The following is a 20788-nucleotide window of genomic DNA, read 5'->3' on the forward strand; positions in this document are numbered from 1 at the left end:
AAGATAGAGGTCTGTTAGGCAGTCGGGTATATCAAGCCTCCTGGCAAGAGGCCTGGAGTTGGGACCGTTGAGTAGTGGATGACTGTGGGGCGTGCTCGGACCACCCTTGGGAGAGAGAGGAGAGCTGATGACCTTGAGAAACCAGCTTTGGAGCAAATGGCGGCAGCCATGGGGGAGGGGGTCGAGGTGGGTGGGCTGGCAGGAGAGCAGGAAGCTGGGAAGGAAACATGCTGCTGGGCTGTGGAAAGGAATAACAACCCGCCTCTCTCTTCTACCAGCTTTTACAGTTACTTTGCACTTTCAGCTGCTTGTGGTTTTTCAGAAACACCCTTAAAGACAACATAGTAGCAACTTGCCATAGCTGAGCTTGTGAAAATGTTCTTTTACATAATCACACAAGAACTCAGGCCTGTTCCCAACTCAGGATGATTTGACTTAATGATCTTCTGACTTTGCTACTGTGTGAAAGCAACACACATTCAGTAGAAACCGTACTTAGAGTTTTGAATTTGCATTGTTCCTGGGGCTGTCGATATGCAGTGTACCGCTAGGATATGCAGTAGGAAACTCTTTGCACACTCTGTTGTGACACTGGGCGCTGAACAGTGAGCCATAGCCCCCAGGCAGCCACATAATCATGATGGTCAATGGCCATCATACTGACAGCCACCCCCTCATACCGCCATTCTCTCTGTCATTTCCAGTACAGTATTCGTTAAATTACACGAAGGAGTCAACACATCACTTGCTGTGTCTTAGATACTATTGTCCAGCTGTACGTAGCCTCTTGCTGAGTGTTCTGAGCCTGGTTAGGCTAAGCGTAGCCTAAGCTATGATGTTCTGTAGACTGCGTGGTAAGTGCATTTCAACTTCCAGTTTTTTCAACTTGCAATGCGTTTATCAGGACGTAACCCCATCTTAAGGGGAGGAAGATCTGAACTCGTATCGTTTTGTTGTTACGTAATGTATGAAAATGAAAATGTGTCATTAGCAGTGTCAGCCTTAAGTTTTAAAAGTCCGTGATCCTTTTTTTTAGATCTTTGTTTACAAAATGCTTCACAGTCTGTTTCTTGGCTAGCACTGAGGCATGTGGCTGTAACACAATCTTTTTGACATAGATACTCTAGCAAGCAGCATACTTACTCGTGGTGCAACAACAGGGGTGCATTGGCTTCCAAATTATATCTGTAGTCCTCTGCTTTTCTTATTTTCATATACTCTTGCTCTGAGTAAACTTTCGATTTGAATGGTGGATAACAAATAATATTCTATTCTAGTTACTCATAATCTTAGATCTTAAAAATCATTGTATCCATGTCCTGCCCTAGGCATTAGAAGTTCTCAAAAAGTGGTGGTTGAGTGTCTCGGAAAGTAATGCGTAAATAGATAGATACCCTTACCTTCAAAATGAGTGAAAGAAACTTAGCATGGCTGGATCTTAGAGCAGACTGTAAACTGCACAATACATGGCCCACTAATTCATCTCAAGTAAGGTCTGTCTGTAGCCTGCCGGGAAAGAAGTGGAATACACCTCAAATACCTAAGATCTTCCAGGAGGTTAGTGGGGTCCGCGTGTGATTGGTTTCAGTCTCCAAAAGGGATTTAGTATTAGGGTTTAGTACAAAGTGGATCAGAACCTGACCTTAAAACATTTTTAGGGTTCAAGTTGCAAATAACAGTAATTAGTTTGAATTCAAGACAGTATGTAAACCATTGCTGTGCATGTGTTTTCACTCAGCTAGAATCCCATTTTTGAAAGACGATTAAAACTTTCAAATCAGACCCTCCAAAGTCAACCGCATCTGTTTTATTAGAGCCTTTTATTTTATTTAAAATATTTGCAAAGCAGTCATTCTCACGTTATATGATTTTTGCTTCTTATGGCATGTAGATTATTTTTGCCTTATATTCACTTTCAGTATCGACATTGGTCTGTTGGGTTGTAAGCTTCCTAAGAGAAGGATCAGTGTGCCTCTCCAGTGGGCAAACCCTGATGATGAGGCATTGTTGATAAGAGCATCAATGACTGATGAGTTGGATGATGGTGATGGTGGGTTGTGTGGGATGGCTTACCATCACTTGGCTGTGGCTGGGACATAAGTGTTCCCTAAGCCGCTTTTCGCCTTTTATACGTGTTATCCTATTGAGACCATAGAAGTGGTAGCTAGTATTCTTTAGTCTTCCTTCCAAATATCAACTAAGTCACATAGTAGGTGAACTATTTTGGGAGGAAAGAGAGGAGAGGAGCACCTTATAAAGTTGTAGCAATTGCAAGTAGTCATTTCACACTTCATTGTGCATTGTGTAGGATTTCTACACTGTTTAGCATCTAATGAAATCAGTTTCACTCGATAAATATCTTTTTGGTTTATGTGTCTTCATGGCTCGACGCTGGTCTAAGGTGGACATTTGTGGGGTATAGAATCATCTGTCACTTGCAGATGGAAACCTAAAGCTTTGTACTGTACTATAGACTGTTTTCTAGGGTAAATCTGACCCCAGAGCTAAGAATACTTATTTCCTCTAATAGAGAACTACTTTCTTTGGGTTTGTAAAAGTTTACAAGTTGGGAGTTTGAATAGTGCGTAAGGTGTGGGCATACATGTTCTCGCATCACCTGCTGGATGGATGGGATACCGTAGGACTGGTACATTGTCACCTGACAGGCAAAATTATTCCTGACCTTTGAGTTAAGTGAATTGCACTGGGGAGATTGTAGTGGAATAAACTGAGAATTCTAAATAGACCTTCAAAGAGCAAGACGTATGCAGTGTTTATTTAAGAGAATAGTACTTTGGTGTTACCAGTGTGCATAAATTAATTTTTAAATTTTTATTTTGGTTAAGTGGCATTAGTATTCAGTCCGTGTGAAGTTCTAACTAATCTTCAAATCCTCTTGGGTTCCAGGTGTTAAAAACGGACCAGCAAGGCCTGATGTGTTAGATGGCTCATTGGAGGGCTGTCAGGATCTCGCCAGACCTCATGAGAAATCAAAGAAAAGAGGGAGAGGCCAAAAGGTTGGTGTGTGAAAATATTATTTTAAACTTTCCAATGCTACTACATCATAATGTTCTACTCTGGGTTAATGTCACGTAAACTAGTCTGTCCAGCTTGTGCTTTATTTAAACCATTAACTATACAGATGGATGCTGGAAAACTCTGGCAGTAAAACTGCGAGCGTTGGTCACATTCACGAAAGAGAGCTAATGTTGTCGAAGAAGCTTCGCCACCACTTTGCCAATGCATTTCTTGCTTGTGAAAATGCCAACAGCTTCTCTCAGGCTGAGGGTGTGGGGTGTGCCAACAATTGATGTTTTATGATGTGAATCAACATTCACGAGGCAGGAGGGGAAGAATCCAAAACATAATTCATTTGTGAGCTAATCAGGGTTTGATTGGAAGCCATCGGAGTGAAAGGTTCTCGTTCTTTTGTGCTTCAGCTGTAGAACCCAGCTTCTGCTCTGTGTACAGCTTTCTCATCACGCTGTTTGCTGGGATGAATGATGTAAGGAGGGTTTAAAATGTCTCGATTCTTCAGCATCTGCTCTTTTGGCTTAAATTTAAAACTAGTCAGTCATTATCTTATACCTCATGTATAGTGAAACCTGATTTCCACAGGATAGGAAAACTGTCCTGATAAACAAGTAACAAATTGAAAAGAAGCAGCGATAGCCCATAGGGTGCACGGAGGCATCCCAATACTGAGGCCAAACACGAGGGGCGAATTCGACCCAAGGAATAGAAACAGTGATATTTTCCTTATATTGGTAATGGTTAAAGAAGTTTCAAACTACACAGGTTCCATGGAAGTCTGGTATAAGTGGTAGAAACTTTGATTTCTTTACTGATGCTTTCTGGTTTGTCTCAGAAAAAAAAAAAAAAAAGAAATGGACTCCCCAAACAGAAAGGAACCACATGACAGGTAGAGAGAGCAATAGACTTGTAGGGAGAGAAGTTGTCGAGGTCGTCTCGGATGCATGTGAGTAGTGGATGTGACACCACACAGCTGGCTCCCTGAGCTCTGGCTGTAGCCACTGTCCCTGCACCTGTTACAACATTTTGTACCTGCCCCAACGCGTTGCCTCCCGTGACTGTGCCTTCGTAGGGAGCTGGTGACCCTGTGGCTGCATTTATGTTTGTTTCCCTGCGTCTTTGTCTCCTTCCTAATTGTGGCAGGGCCATTAACCTTTTCCTTTTGGGGAAAAGCACCTTTTGACGTTTATTCAACTGATATTTATTGACGCATGCACTAGTATTTATGCCCTGTTCCTTCGGAAGTGTTCCATGGCAATCTCTGTACACCCCTACGTTAGACCACCACACTTTATGATACTGGTTACCGACATTTTACTCTTCCATGGATATCTTGTTAGAGAAAGATAACCCATCTTTACTTGGTACCTACTCATCTCTCTTTTTTTTTTTTTTTAATGTTTTTTATTTATTTTTGAGACAGGGAGAGACAGAGCATGAGCAGGGGAGGGGCAGAGAGAGACGGAGACACAGAATCCGAAGCAGACTCCAGGCTCTGAGCTGTCAGCCCAGAGTCCGACCCAGGGCTTGAACTCGCAAACTGCGAGATCATGACCTGAGTCGAAGTCGGACGCTCAACCGACTGAGCCACCCAGGTGCCCCCCTACTCATCTCTTACTCGGTATTAGGCCTGCATTAAAAAAAAAAAAAACAAAAAAAAAACCATAAAAGTGCCCAGTAAATGTTGGTTACCTATTACCATAATAATACTTCACCCTGTCTGATCCCAGGTTTCACTTCCTTATTTGCCCACTGTGGAAGTTAATATTTCAGACATCTGACCTTGCCTGGCTCCTACCTGCTGATCACCTTACCTCACGAACGGGGGCTGTTGGAGAACGTGGGGTTGAGACATGCATGCTGGGTGGGAGCCTTGTCCCTTTGGTTCTCACAAAGCCTCTCGCTTTAAACCGCACCTGTGTGACTTCCCTCCCAGCGTTATTGTGTGCGAGGGATAAGTGCCACACAAGTGGCGAATTGTCAGGTGGTGTCACTGTCATGGGTGTTAATAAAACAAGTAAGTGGTCACAAGGGGAAACAAAATACAGAATGATATATGCATTCCTTCAACTGATAGGCTCGGGAACAAAAATAGTTTAGTACGTTTACTTACGCTACTCATTCATGCTTGTTCCAACTTTTGTTTTGAAAATCTTTATTTTTGGGGCGCCTGGGTGGCTCAGTCGGTTAAGCATCTGATTTCAACTCAGGTCATGATCTCATAGTCTGTGAGTTCGAGCCCCGCGTCGGGCTCTGTGCTGACAGCTCAGAGCCTGGAGCCTGTTTCGGATTCTGTGTCTCCCTCTCTCTCTGCCCCTCCCCCGTTCATGCTCTGTCTCTCTCTGTCTCAAAAATAAACGTTAAAAGAGAAAATCTTTATTTTTTATATAATTTTTAAAACATTTATATTTTGAAAAAAAATTATATTTTGGTCTTTTTTTTATTGAAGAAAAGTTGACACACAATGTTTATTTCCCTGAAGCATTAGTTCCAGGTGTACTGCATGGTGATTTGACACGTCTACACCTTATGCTGTGCTCGCCTAGCTACCGCCGGTCACCACACAACACTACTAGCTACCGTTGCTTCTATTCCCTGAACTACACCTTTCAACCCCGTGACCTACTCCTTTCATAACGGGAAGCCTGTATCTCCCACTCTCCTTCACCCATTTTGCCTGTCTCCCACCTTCTCCCCTTTAGCAGCCACCTGTTTGTTCTCTGTATTTATGGGTCCGTTTCTGCTTTTGTTTGTTTAGTTCATTTTGATTTTTAGATTCCACATATAATTGAAATCATATGGTATTTGTTTTTGTCTGACTTATTTCGTTTAACATCATACTCTTTAGGTTGAACCATGTTGTTGCAAATGGCAAGATGTCATTCTTTTTTATACCTGAGTAATATACCGTTTGTGTGTGTGTGTGTGTGTGTGTGTGTGTGTGTGTGTACACACACAGACCATATCTTCTTTATACATTCATCTATCAATGATGTTTGGATTGCTTCCATAATTTGGCTATTGTAAATCATGCTACAATAAACCTAGGGATGCATAAATCTTCTCAAGTTAGTGTTTCTGGGTTTTTTCTTTGGGGGGGGTAAATACTAGATCATATGGTATTTCTATTTTTTAATTTTTCGAGGAACCTCCATACTGTTCTCCATGGTGGTTGCACTAGTTTGCACCCACTGTGCGAGAGGATTCCTTTTTTTCTCACATGTTTGCCAACACTTGTTGTTTCTTCTCTTTTTGATTCTAGCCATCTGGCAGGTGTGAGGTGATATCTCCTTGGGGTTTTTGATTTGCATTTCCCTGATGATGAGAGATGTTGAGCATCTTTTCATGCATCTGTTGGCCATCTGTATGTCTTCTTTGGAGAAATGTCTATTCGGGTCCTCTTCTGTTTTTAACTTGGATTATCATTATTGTTTTTTGATGTTGAGTTGTGTAAGTTATTTATATGTTTGGATATTAATCCTTTATCAGATATATCATTTGGAAATATCTTCTCCCATTCAGTAGGTTGCCTTTTCACTTTGTTGATCAATGCCTTTGCTACATAAAAGCTTTTTATTTGGGTGCAGTCTCATTAGATTATTTTTGCTTTTGTTTCCCTTGCCTTAGGAGACATATCTAAAAAAATGTTGCCATGGCCAGTATCAGAGAAATTACTGCCTATGTCTTCTTCTAGGAGTTTTATCATTTCAGGTCTCACGTTTAGGTCTTTAATCCTTTTTGAGTTTATTTTTGTGTATGTGTGTTAGAAGGTGGTCCAATTTCATTTTTTTGCGTGTAACCATCCAGTTTTCCCAGCACCATTTATTGAAAATACTGCTTTTACCTCACTGTATATTCTTTCCTCTTTTGTTGTAGATTAATTGACCTTATAAGTGTGGGTGTATATCTAGGCCCCTTATCCTTTCCTTTGGATTTATGTGTCTATTTTTGTACTAGTACCATACTGTTTTTATTATTATAGTTTAGTAGTGTACCTTGATATTTGGGATTGTGAAAGCTCCAACTTTGTTCTTTCTCAAGATTGCTTTGTTTATTTGGGGTCTTTTTTGATTCTATACAAAATTTAGGATTATTTGTTCTACTTCTGTGAAAAATGCTATTGGTATTTTGATAGAAATTTCATTGTATCTATATTGCTTTGGGTACTGTGGACATTTTAACAATATTAATTCTATCCATGAGCATGGTATATTTTTCCATTTGCTTATGTTTTCAATTTCTTTTTTTTTTTTTTTTTTAATTTTTTAGTGTTTATTTTTGAGAGAAAAGAGAGCACAAGCAGGGGAGGGGCAGAGAGAGACAGAAACACAGAATCTCTGAGCTGTCAGCACAGAGCCCAATGTGGAGCTTAACTCATGAGCTGTGAGATCATAACCTGAGCAGAAGTCAGATGCCCAACCGACTGAGCCATCCGGGTGCCCCGTCTTCAATTTCTTTCATCAGTGTTTTATAGATTTTGGAGTATAGGTCTTTCACCTCCTTGGCTAAGTTTATTCCTAGGTATTTTATTCTTTTTGGTGCAGTTATAAATGGGATTGTTTTCTTCATTTCTCTTTCTGATACTTTTTAATTAGTATATAGAAATGAAACTGAGTTTTGTGTATTAGTTTTGTATCCTGCAACTTTACTGAATTCGTTTATTACATCTAAAATTTTTTGGTGGAGTCTTTAGGGTTGCCTGTGTATTGTATAATGTCATCTATAAATAGCAACAATTGTACTTTTTCCTTACTACTTAGGATGACTTTTATTTCTTTTTCTTGTCTGATTGCTGTGTCACGGACTTCCAGTACTATGTTGAACGAAAGTAATGAGAGAGGACTTCTTTGTCTTGTTTCTGATCTTAGATAAAAAGCTCTCAGTTTTTCACCATTGAGTATGATGTTAGCTGTGGATTTGTCCTATATGGCCTTTATTATGTTGAGGTATGTTTCCTCTAAACCCATTTTGTTGAGAGTTTTTATCATGAATGGATGTTCATTTTGTCAAATGCTTTTACTACATCTATTGAGATGATCGTATGGTTTTTATTCTTTTTGTTTTTAATGTGGTTTATCATCATGTTGATTGGTTTGCAAATACGAAACCATCCTTACATCCCCAGAATAAATCCCACTCGATCATGGGGAATAATCCTTTTAACGTATTATTGAATTTGGTTTGCTAATATTTTGTTGAGAATTTTTGCATCTGTGTTCATCAGGGATACTGCCCCATAGTTTCCTTTTTCTGTAGTATCTTTGCATTTGGTATGAGAGTAATTCAGGCTTCGTAGAATGTATTTGGCAGCTTTCATTCCTCTTTTATTTTTTAGGGTAGTTTGAGGAGAATAGGTATTAACTGTTCTCTAAATCTTTGGTAGAATTTACCTGTGAATCTATCCGGTGCTCGACTTTAGTTTATTGGGAGTTTTTTGATTATTAGTTTAATTTCATTACTAGTAATTGACCTGTTTAGATTTTCTTCTAGATTCAGTTTTGGAAGGTTGTATGTTCCTAGAAATTTACCCATTTCTTCTGTATTGTCCAGTTTATTGGTATTATTTCTCATAGTAGTCTCCTATAATCCTTTCTGTTTCTGTGGTGTGGTCGTTACTTCTCTTGCATTTGTGACTTTTTTTATTTGAGTCCTCTCTCTTTTTTACTTGGTGAGTCTTGCTAAAGTTTTATCAATTTTGTTAAGTTTTTCAAAGAACCAGCTTTTGTTTTTATTAATCGTTTCTATTTTTTAGTTTTCTATTTTATTTATTTCTGCTCAGATCTTTATTATTTCCTTCCTCGCACTAACTTTTAGCTGTGTTTGATTATTTTCTAGTTTCTTTAGTTATAAGTTTTGATTCTTTATTTGACATTTTTCTTATTTCTTAAGATGGGCCTGTATCACTATATATTTCTCTCTTAGAACTCCTTTTGCTTCATTCCAAAGATTTTGGACCATTGTGTTTTCATTTTCGTTTGTCTCCATTTATTTTTTGATTTCCTCTTCAATTTTTTGTTTGACCCATTGGTTGTTTAGTAGCATGTATGTGTTTTTTTCCAGTTTTTTTTTCTTGCAATTGATTTTTAGTTTTATACTATTGTAGTCAGAAAAGATGCATGGTATGATTTTGGTCGTCTTAAATTTATTGAGACTTTTTTGTGACCTAACATGTGATCTTTCTTGGAGAATGGGCCATGTGCACTTAAAAAGAATGTGTATTCTATTGTTTCTGGATAGAATGCTCTGTATATATCTTTTAAGATCATCTGGTCTAATGTGTTTTCTTATTGATTTTCTGCCTAGATGATCTATCCATTGATGTAAGTGGGGTGTTAAAGTCCCTATTGTTATATTACTGTTTATTTCTCCCCTTTAAGTCTGTTTTATGTATTTATGTGCTCCTATATTGGGTGTGTAGATATTTACACTTGCTATTTCTTGTTGGGTTGTTCCCTTTATCATTATGTAATGCCCTTCTTTGTCTCTTGTTACAGTCTTTGTTTTAAAGTTTAGTTTGTCTGATGTAAGTATTGGTACCCTGGCTTTTTTTTTTGGTCCATTTCCATTTGCATGGGATGTCTTTTTCCATCCTTTCAGTTTCTGTCTATATATGTCTTTAGGTCTGAAGTGAATCTCTTGTAGGGAGACTATAGGTGGGTCTTATTTTTTTAATCCATTCTGTCACTCTATGTTTTTTGATTGGAGCATTTAGACCACTTACACTTAATTATTGATACTAATATACTAATTGCCATTTTGTTCATTGTTTTCTAGTTGTTTTTGTAGATTTTCTCTATTCCCTTCTTCTTTTTCTCTCTTTCCTTGTGATTGATGACTTTCTTTAGTGTTATGCTTTACTGTCTTAATTTTTTGTTTTTCTATTATAGGTTTTGGTTTTATGGTTACCATGAAGTTCATGTATAACATTCTAAGTATATAGCAGTCTGTATTAAGTTAATGATCACTTAGGTTTGACCACTTTCTAAAAGAACTTTATTTTTGTTACTCTTCTCCATGTTTCATGTATATGTTATCATATTTTATGTCTTTTTATTTGTGAGTCTCCTGAACTAATTTTCTAGATCATTGATTTTACTACTTAGGTCTTTTAACCTTCATACTAGCTTTACAAGTGATTACCTTTACTGTGTGTTTGCTTTTACTCATGAAGTGTCTTCCTTTCCTGATTTTCTTCTAATTGTGGCCTTTCCTTTTCCATTGAAAGAAATCCTTTTAACACTTCCTGTAAGGCCAGTTTGGTGGTGGTGAGCTCCTTTAACTTTTAATTGTCTGGGAATCTCTGTATCTCTTCTTCAATTCTGAATGTTAACCTTGCTGGGTAGAGTATTCTTCATTGTAGTTTTTTCCTTTGAGTGCTTCAAATGTATCATGCCATTCCTTCTGGCCTGCAAATTTTCTGCTGAAAAATTAGTTGATAGCTTTATGGGGTTTCCCTTGTATGTTACTAGCTTCTTCTCTCTTGCTGGTTTTAAAATGATCTCTTTATCTTTAATCTTTGGCATTTTTATTATTGTCATGGTGTGGACTTCCTTGGATTCATCTTCACAGGACCTACTCTGTGCTTCCTGAACTTTGATATCTGTTTTCTTCCCCAGGTTAGGGAAGTTTTCACTTATTTCTTCAAGTAATTTTTTTTTCCCCTTTTCTCTCTCTCGTCTCCTTCTGGGATCCCTATCTTGCAAAAGTGTTTGATTGAAGTTGTCCAGGAGATTCTTGAACCTGTCCTCATCTTTTACTTATTATTTCCTTTTTGGTGTTGAACTTGGAAGTTTTCCATTACCCTGTCTTCCTGATCACTGATGTGTTCTTCTGCATCCTCTGTAATCTACCATTGATTCTCTCTACTGTACTGTTTATTTTGGTTATTGTATTCTTCAGCTCTGATTTGCTCTGTTTGATGTTTGCTGTCTCCTTGTTGAAGTTCCTGATACGTTCATCCACTCTTCTCTCTATTATGGTGAGCATTTTTATGACCATTACTTCCAACTCTTTATCAGGTAGATTGGTCATCTCTCTTTCATTTAGTTCTTTTTCTGAGTTTTTTCTTGTTCTTTTGTTTACAGCCTATTCCTCTGTCTCCCCATTTCACATGACTTTCTGTGTGTTTGTTTCTATGAATTAGGTGGGAGAGGTGCTTCTAAACTTGAAAGAATGATCTAGTGTTTGGTCATCCCTGTGTAGGCTATACGTGCCTGGTGACTTTGGCTGGCTGGCTTGAGCTGTGGCTGGCATGGACTGGGGGTCTTGGGGCACTCTGTGCTTGGGGCTGGCCTAGTTGGATGGCCGGAGCTAAAGTGGGTGTGGTCCAGGACTGTCCCAGGTATGTCTGCACACAGAATACCCTTCTAGGACAGCTGAAGCTGAAGTGGGTGCATGCCATGATATACCAGGGTGCTCAGCACAGGCAGCACCCTAGTAGGGTGGCCGGGGCTGAGGCAGGTGTGGGCTGGGGTGGCCCAGATTTTTCTGTGCCAAGAGTGCCCTAGCACATCATCTAGAGCTAGAGTAAGGGCCTGGAGTGTTCTGGGTGCTTTGTGCCCATATCACTTTGGTGAGATGGCTGGAGCTATAGTGAGTGCTGACTAGGGATGTCTCAGTGTGTGCTGCCCTGGGGCCACCCAGGTGGGACGGCTTGGCCCTGGTGTGGGTTAGTGGCCTGGGGGCCATTGAGGTGGTAGGCTGGCTGGGGTGCCAGACCCTGCTCCCATCTGTGCTGTCAAGGTGGAGAGGGGATAGAACTTTTCGAGTTTTCTGCCAAAATTATTAATCTTGTCTTTTATTTCTTTAAGCACTATAGACATATTTATTTTGAAGTCTCTACCAGATAACTCCATTTTCTGGCTACATTTAGTTTCTTTGTTTTCTGTTGTTTTTCTTTGTTTTCAGTCTTGTGTTCTTCTAATGTGCCTGGCTACTTTTGGTTGATCTTCTTATAAAGAATTGAGATTATTTGAAGTTGAACTTCTAACTATGAGGCCAACTACCTGCCAGGGGAAAATGGCCTTCAGATGCTGGTTCAACTCTGAAGGTGTCTCTTTCTATAATTCACTGTTGTACCAGGTCACCTGTGTTTTCAAATAGCAGATGTTTGCCTGTTTGCTTGTATTTTGTCAGCTTTTCTGATTATTCACAGTGGGCAGATTGTTCTGAACTGCTCACTCTACCATTCCTGAAAATGAGTGAATTTTAACAGCCATTAAACACCACCACCACCACCACCACAACAACAAACCTGTTGTAAGTAGAGACAGGATAAATCCTACTCTGAGAAAAGAGCAGTGAGGGACTAAATGAACAGAAAGGATTTTTAAGATGAACATTCAAGTCAGTGCTTGCAAAAGACACACGAAAATACCTCTTAAATGATGAAAACAAAAATAATTCAATAAAGAATTATAGAACCTCAGAACAATAAATTTCATTGGAAGTTTTTGGTTTAGTACCCATTTTTAGTGGGAGAAGTCACTTTTTAAATCAGTGGGAAACTATCTTTTATAGATTTATTACTTTAAATATATGTTTATAAATTTTTTAAACCTTTTTTTATTTTGAGAATCCAGTTAAGCAATCTCATTACCTCTCTAGTCTTACAATATGTAGGTTATTGACAAGGAGATGTATTTCTCCATCTGAAAAGATGGGAGAAATATAACATGCTAAGACCAATCTTAATCTGTTTTCTCTGTTTCTTGTTTAGCATTGTCAAACATAGATTCTGAAGAAGCTAAATGTAAGATGAATGCTAGTACTGTGGTAAACATATATGACATTCTTTTCTTCAAAGTTTTTTTGTTTATTCTGACTACTAGAATAAAGTGTCTCTACTTACAATATGTTTGTTGTTGTTGTTGTTGTTTTTCAATGGCTGTTAAAATGTACCCATTATTTTCAGGAATGGTAGAATGAGCAGTTCAGAACAACCTCCCTATTGTGAATAATCCATAAAGCTGACAAGATACAAGCAAACAAGCAAACATCAGCCATTTGACAGAATGACTACTTCTGTCACTTTCTTTTTGTTGTTTAAAATATTGATTATTATCCTCAGCAAAATTTTTCTTGTTTTTTAAATGTTTATTTATTTTGAGAGAAGGAGAGAAAGAGTGTGACCAGGGGAGGGCTAGAGAGCGATAGAGAGAGGATCCCAAGCAGGCTCCACACTGTCAGCACAGAGCCCAATGCAGGGCTTGATCTCACAGACTGCGAGATCCTGACCTGAGCCCAAATCAAGAGTTGGATGCGTAAGTGACTGAGCCACGCAGGTGCCCCACAAAATGTTTCAAGGTAAGTCATCAACTGGATGGCTTTTCACAAGTGGCTGTGTTTTAAAACCTCATTTCAGAGCCACCTCTTCCCATGAGAGGGAAAGCTGGGGGTCAAAGCACAGAAATGGTTACAGTGGCTTTTGTAAGCTTGGAGGCTAGAGGGAAATGAAGGCCCAATACCTCAGATTATACAAGCATACTCATGTTGTCAGTGGTAGAAGGAGGAGATGAAGGAGAAGAAGGAGGAGGAGGAGGAGAGGGAGGAGAATAAGAGGAAGAAGAGGAAGAAGAGGAGGAGGAGGGGGAGGAGAGGGAGGAGAAGAAGAGGAAGAAGAGGAAGAAGAAGAGGAGGAGGAAGAGGAGGAGGAGGAAGGAGAAAAGACACTACACACCAGATTAAATGCTTTAATTTCTACACGTTTCTAAAATAGAATAGAGAACAGATGATGAATCATAGCTTGTGTATGTTCTAATAATCACTTGTTCTCACATTTTTACCAGGGTATGGTCCCTTTAGGACACAGACTGTGTCCTATTCATCTCTTAATACTCAGTACCACACACAAAATAGGTGTTCAGTAAGGATTTGCCGAGTAAATAAGGGTTGCCTTCATTTTCCTTCTGCTTCTCATTTTAGAGTTAGTGTGAGTGAGTAGGGGGAGGGGCAAAGAGAGGGAGAGAGAGAGAGAATCTCCATGCCCAACGTGGAGCCCGACACAGGGCTCGGTCCCACAACCGTGGGATCATGACCTGAGCTGAAATCACGAGATGGACGCTCAACCAGCTGAGCCACCCAGGCACCCCAACCCCTTCTTTTTGAGTAAACATGTTAGACCATTTCTGGTGCCTTTAGCTATCACACAGTATCATAAGCATCATGCCTCATCTGTTTTTGAATAGTCTTCCTAAACTTGTAGGGTGGTTTTGTATCAGTGAAAGCAGGAAGGTCTTGCACTGTAGCACATTTTTGCTAAAAGTGTTGATTCCTGAGCCAGACTACCTGCGTTCAAATCCCGGCTCTGTTCCGTGTTGGTTCTATCGTGTCGAATTAGTTACTTCATTTTTCTGTGCCTCTGCCTCCTCCTACGTAAAACAGGTATAAGAGTAGTGTCAATCTCAAAATTTTTATGCTAATTAAATGTGTTGAAATACGCAGATGATGTCTGATACGTAGAGGCACTCATTAAATGTTAGCTAGTTTTTCCAGCACAAATGTGGGTGACAATTATGCCCACATATTGACTGTCCCTAGTTTTGAATCTGTAACTCAAAGTAGACTGGGTCTCTGTCCCTCTCCTAGCTCACTTTCCTACCCCCGCCCCCCTGAGACTGCCCTGTGTCTTTAACAACAGGGTTCCAAACAAGGTCTCTTACTGGATATATTGACTGCAGTCATGCCTGGGCTGAAACAGGATCTCTGGGCACAGGGGGAAGGAGATTTGGGCTGTTTGTTTGTTTGTTTGTTTATTTATGTATGTATTTATTTATTTAATGTTTATTTATTTTTGAGAGAGACAGAGTGTGAACAGGGGAGGAATGGAGTGAGGGAGACACAGAATCCAAAGCAAGCTCCAGGCTTTGAGCTGTCAGCACAGAGTCCGACGCGAGGCTCGAACCCACGAGCTGTGGGATCATGACCTGAGCCGAAGTCGGAAGTTTAATTGACTAAGCCATCCAGGTGCCCCTTGGCATATTTTTTAAAAGCTCCTACATGGTTCTGAAATGATGGCCACCTGCCTAGGTGAGAACCTCTGTTAGATGGGGCTACATGTCTTTGGGCCATTAGTGTGAAATCATCCCCTGTCACCCTCACCCAGGGGGTTAGAAGCATGGGTTTTACTTAGTGATTTGCATTTTGGTGATTTGTTTCCTCTGAGTTACCAACAAATACTTTGCTTGCTTTTCTTTTCTTTCTTTTCTTCTTCTTTCTTTTTCTTTCTTTCTATTTTCTTTCTTTTTTCTTTCTCTTTTTCTTTCTTCTCTTTCTTCTTTCCTTCCTTCCCCCTCCTTTCTTTCTTTCTTCTTTCTTTCTTTCTTTCTTTCTTTCTTTCTTTCTTTCTTTCTTTCTTCCTGTCTTCTTTCTTTCTGTCTTTTTGTATGTCTTTTTTCTTTCTTTCTGTCTTCTTTCTTTCCTTCTTCTTTCCTTCCTTCCTTTTTCTTTCTTTCTTTCTTTCTTTCTTTCTTTCTTTCTTTCTTTCTTTCTTTCTCTTTCTTTCTTCTTTCCTTCCTTCCCCCCTCCTTTCTTTCTCTTTCTTTTTCTTTCCTTCTTTCTTTCTTTCTCTTTCTTTTTCTTTCTTTTTTTTCTTCTTCCTTTTTTCTGTGTTTCTTTCCTTGTCTTTTTTTCTTTTTTCTTCCTTTTTCTTCTTCCTTCCTTCCTTCCTTCCTTCCTTCCTTCCTTCCTTCCTTCCTTCCTTCCTTTCTTTCCTTCTTTCCTTCTTTCCTTCTTTCCTATTGTCCTTAGAACTATCTGAACATAACTGAGATGTACCAGTGAACCTATGTAAGCTGCATGCAACGTGCTCAGTGTTACTACCAAGAGCTGCTCTTCTTGGATGCTATGACCTCTTTTTAGATGGATTCTCCTATTTTGCTGTCACATGGAGGTGCTAGATAGAGTGTTTCCGAGAGCTCTGACGATGCCTTTGTTGTGGAGGTGGTAGATTTGGAATTGTAGCTCATTGTCTGACTTCTCTAAAGAAGGCAGCTTACAGTGGAGAGAAGGTAGAAGGATATCGGTGCAGGATGGGATGAAGAGAGGACTTAAAGTGCAGTTTAGACAGGCTGTCCAGGGACAGGGAACGAGAGAGCTGGAAAGACATTGAAGCCCTCTTGAATAAAGAAAATGAGCTGTTTGAGCCACTTTTTGTTGAAAATGGATCATTTTTTCTAATAGTGTGTCTCCTCCAAGAGGCCCCCTGCATGAGTGCTTCACTGCTCTACTGGAGACTCTGACATTTTATGAATGCACTTTTACAATTTGCAGTGAATTCCGGGGCTTTGGCTGTTTGCCACCAGATAGTGCACTTGGCTGGAAGCATATAATCTCGCGGGTTGTTTTGTTTTTAAGTTTAACTTTCAAGTTGAAATAGCAGTGACTCATCCAAATGACAGGTGATATTTATTTTGTTTCTTGAAAATTCAGCACGCGTATGTTGTTATTACTCGCTTAGGGGAATTGCCACACTTCCTCGAGGATGACACCCTTTATGAATGTCCCCATAAATAATTACCCATTGTTCAGACCTGCTGTATGCGGTAAGATAGGGCCTCATGTCCTGTGTAGGGCTTTGGAGGGCAGACCCTTTGATAGGTGAGTTTACAGAGATTGCAGGTGCCCCCGATTTCTAATGCAGGTGTATAAATGATCTGTAATGGCTTGGATATCTCACTCTTGGCACAGTGTACCCAGAGGTGGCGGTGGTAGGAATGCACCCGTTATGACAGGTGTCGCCCCTCCCCCCCCCCCCCCCCCCCCCGCAGCAGGTGTTAACTTTGCAGAGCCGACAACCAGCTGCCTTGCGATGGTGGTGTGGCAATGCTTTCAGCTCCATGAGCATGTTATTATTTTTTTTCCTTGTTATAGGAGAAACAATATTTATATAAAAACATTTAAAAAGAAGCTTCAAAGAGTGCCACCTTTTGTTTAATGTGTTTTCTGCGTTCAATCCAGAATGACTGATTCTGCATGCATTATAAAAATGTGTGCTTTGTTTTGCACTGGAGGTCGTGGCAGTGAGGGACAGTCAGGATGGCTCCAAATCATATCCTCCTGCGCCATCTGTGGTCACCAGGGACTGTGTAATGGTAGAGGCCAGCATAGTGCTCTCCCCACCGGGAGAGGTCTGGGAGACACTTGATGGGGACACTTGAAGAATTGTGCTTATGGTCTGCCTGTAAACATCTTATATGCCGGGCAAACAAGAGATGCGCGTTCCAGATGCAAATGGTTAGAAACAGTTTCTAAGGGAGGCTTGGTAACAACACCAAATGATAGTAAACCAGGGTAGCCTCAACCTAAGTTGAGCAATAATCAGATTAACCTCTTTCAGATATGCAGAAATGCCAGCAAAGTAATTTGCCGAAGTAGCAAATCTGAATCTTTATGTTTAAAAAACAACAACAAAAAAAGCAACCAAATGGATTCGTGTGAGTACCGGAAGCTGCCGATGAGTGAAACACGCACAGTCCCGTGTCCCTAGTGAAAATGCTTTCTCTGTGCCGTGCAGCCAGGCTGGTGCATACGTGTTCGTGCCTTCCTGCCACCTCTCTGCCTCCACCCCCCCCCCCCCCCCCACATCCACTCTACCCTCAGACCATTAGTCCAGGCTAATTATGCTCATTCTGGTCCTCTTACCAGTAATTAGTTTGGGAATATGACTCACTTCTGCCCAATGAGATGCGAAGGGAAGTCCTACTGGGAGGTTTCTGGAAAAAAAAGAGTGTTTTCTCACTCGAGATAGCCCTGGGAAGAAATGCTTCCCTGCTCCTCAGACCTTTGTTATGGCTGGATGTATCTCCTGGAACTGCTGCGGCCTCGGGATGAAGCCAAAGACGGAACCAAAGAGAGGAAGCAGGGCGAGGCCTGCAGATCTTACGGCTTGTTTCCACTGACATCAGAGATGTGTGAACGGGGGACAGGCTGTCTCATTTGTTACGCTCCTAGGATCGGCTAGATCATTCGCACACAGAAATGCATAGCTGCATGCGTTTGTCCAGAAAGGCTAGGTTTCACTGTAAATGTGGGTGGTTTCCCCAAGCAGGTTTGTCTTGTCTTCTCTGGAGGAACGATCATCCTCTCTACATCGTAAGATATTTATTACTGCTCCTTTTGTGAAGTCTGTTCAAGTCTTTTGTACTCATTTTTAAAGTTAGTCCTTTCCAAATATTATTAGGGATATAAATTAATGGATATTATCATCCCAGGATACTTTAGTAGCTTAAAAAAAAAAAAAGAAAAAGAAGAAGAAATAAAAACAGCATTATGGAGAAGGAAACGGGTTAAATTAGAAGTGTGACAGATAAAACCACAACTCATAATCAATGAGGCATTCTTATGGACTTTGTTAAAAAAATAAAATATGAGGCATTTCACATAGATTTTGGCATGTGCCTTTGTGGCTTTTGGACATGAGTTAAGATTTAGTTAATGTATCAGTGATGAGTCTATGTAGGGAAATAATATAATATACAATGGCTGTCAAACCACAGCAGTTTGGTCTGGAGCTGCGCTTCAATTCTGGTCTTCATTAAGAGTGATTTTCCAATTTTTGAAAACTTTTCCTTTTTTTTGGAGTTAAGTGGTTTTATTTTTCTGTATAAACGTCTTCCTCTTTTTATTTTTTAAGTAAATCCACTGGCCATGATCTATTTATGCTCATTTAAAAAAAGGCACTGACATCTTTCCCAGCATTGATCAGGTTGTGGCTTTCTTTTTCTTTTGTTTTTGTTTTTTGTTTTTGTTTTGTTTTTTTACTGTGTCATTCCAGTTTTTTTGAGTGAGGATTTAACACATTGCAGCAAAATTCCTAGGACACTAGGAATCAGAGACAGCTGAGGAGGGCGGCAGTCTGCCATGTGACCCCTGTGGGTCAAGGATAGAGCCATGTGCCTTTGATTCGAAATAACAGCACCAGCGTAGAAATCCCATGAATTTCCCTGTTCCCCCAAATCTACCCCATTTGTTTCCTAAGGGCGAGATTTGGTGAGCTTTGGGTTATATTCGGAGAAGTTGGTGGAAGGAGCTTCTGTCCCTCCCTGGAACTTAAGTATGTTGAGCAAGTTTCTCTCAAAAGTCACACCAAAGAGTTCAGGCCCCGAAGCCCATCTTTGTGTCCCCAGCGACTGTCTCGGTTCTGCAGGTGGCAGACTGTGACTAGGACCAGCCCTCCCCTCCCCTGCCTTCCCTCATGCCCTATAGGTCCCCTCCCCCCACCACATACTGTGTGGACTCATAGATGCTTATGTCACTTGCCAGTTTGTAATACGTCGCTGTCACCTGTTTTGGGAGGAGGATGCAGAGATGGTCCCAGATTTAGCCCGTGCAAGCACTCCTTCAAGCTGCCCTTCTGACACGCTCTGTTCTTCTTTGAACAATTCGTCTTCTGTAGAAGGCGAAGATGTCCTCCGCTCATAATTATTTTGTTGGCCCCAGCCCCGTTGCTGCACGGAACACCGTTCCGTGGGGTGGAGAACCGACTGCGTAAACACAAGGTCTGGCATCCAGCATCTCTTCTCTTCGCGCCACTGTAACGGAACACCATAGACTGGGCGGCTTGTACACAGCAGACATTTATTTCTCACGGTTCTGGGGGCTGGAAGCCCAAGATCAAGGTCCAGCAGATTCCGTGTCTGCTGAGGGCCCACTTCCTGGTTCGTAGACAGCTGTCTTCTGTGTCCTCGCATGGCCCAAGGGGCGAGGGAGCTCTCTGGGGACTCTCGTATGGGCACCGATCCCACTCACGAGGGTTCCAGCCTCATGACCTAGTCACCTCCCACCTCCAGATGCCATCACATTGGTGGATGGGGGACACAAACATACGGAGTTTGGGGACACAAGCATTGAATCGGAAACAGTGTCCTCCCTGCCTCCAGTTCTCCGCATTCAGAGCCAGGCAAGGTGTGTATGTCTAGAGTCAAAGGGGATTATAGTTTTAGAAACTAAGATTGCTGGATAAAGCATCCTAATAAGTGAGGTAATACATGTGTGTTATTTTTTTTTTTTTAACACATTAAGTGTATTGATGAATCAAGAACTTGGTTGTACATTTTCTCTATGCTTGTTTTTTTACTATAAGAATTAGTCTTTTCCAGTATGTAAGTATTCACAATTGATACTGACACTTTATTGATCACTATCCTTGTATCATTTGAGAACGTTTAGAAAGGTATTCTATTTTTTAGAAGTGTCAAGTCCCTGTAATCCTCCTGATGGAAAACAAATTTCACATAAGGAAAAAAGATACAAGGGAACATAAGTAAGCTATGAAAAGATTAATATAAGAAAATTAAATATTTTTGTCCCATTTTTCTGCAGTGAACCCAGCTTTAGAATATAGAGTTTATCATCAGATTAACAAGGAGATAACAGCAGTATGAAGCAGTATGAAGTATACATCTAGGGAGCTGCGTATTACAAAACCAAAAACAAAACAAAAAAACTTTCACCTCTTGGATGCAGAGTGAGTCTTTCTGAAGACACTTTAATGATGCATTTGCCAGGGAGCTAGAGGATAGAATATTCTCAGGAAGTGATTGGAAGACATTTTCCAGAATTTATCTCTTGTCATATTTGATTTGCTCTTTTTTATTCTGTCTGTATTCACAGTTTATATAAACATATGATTCCGGTGGCACCCATGTGTCTAGGAGGCCTTATATTACTGACTCGTGAACATAGTCAGTAATCCTGGCAAATGTGCTGATTATTTCATTGCACTTCCTTTTTAGGAAAAGTACTGTTACTGTCACTT

At 40.4% G+C, this 20788-nt stretch overlaps 1 protein-coding gene across 5 annotated transcripts in view; it reads left to right on the forward strand.

Annotated features, from left to right (window-relative positions):
* Window positions 1–20788, forward strand: part of MCPH1 (microcephalin 1) — a 269736-nt gene that overhangs the window by 61435 nt on the left and 187513 nt on the right. For all 5 annotated transcript variants that reach the window (XM_053216226.1, XM_053216223.1, XM_053216225.1 and 2 more), the window contains one exon: window positions 2908–3017. In XM_053216226.1, coding sequence (XP_053072201.1) covers window positions 2908–3017 — 110 coding nt within the window. The remainder of the gene's footprint in view (window positions 1–2907; window positions 3018–20788) is intronic.

The sequence above is a fragment of the Acinonyx jubatus genome, chromosome B1 (genome assembly GCF_027475565.1).
Source record: "Acinonyx jubatus isolate Ajub_Pintada_27869175 chromosome B1, VMU_Ajub_asm_v1.0, whole genome shotgun sequence".
Lineage (NCBI taxonomy): Eukaryota > Metazoa > Chordata > Mammalia > Carnivora > Felidae > Acinonyx > Acinonyx jubatus.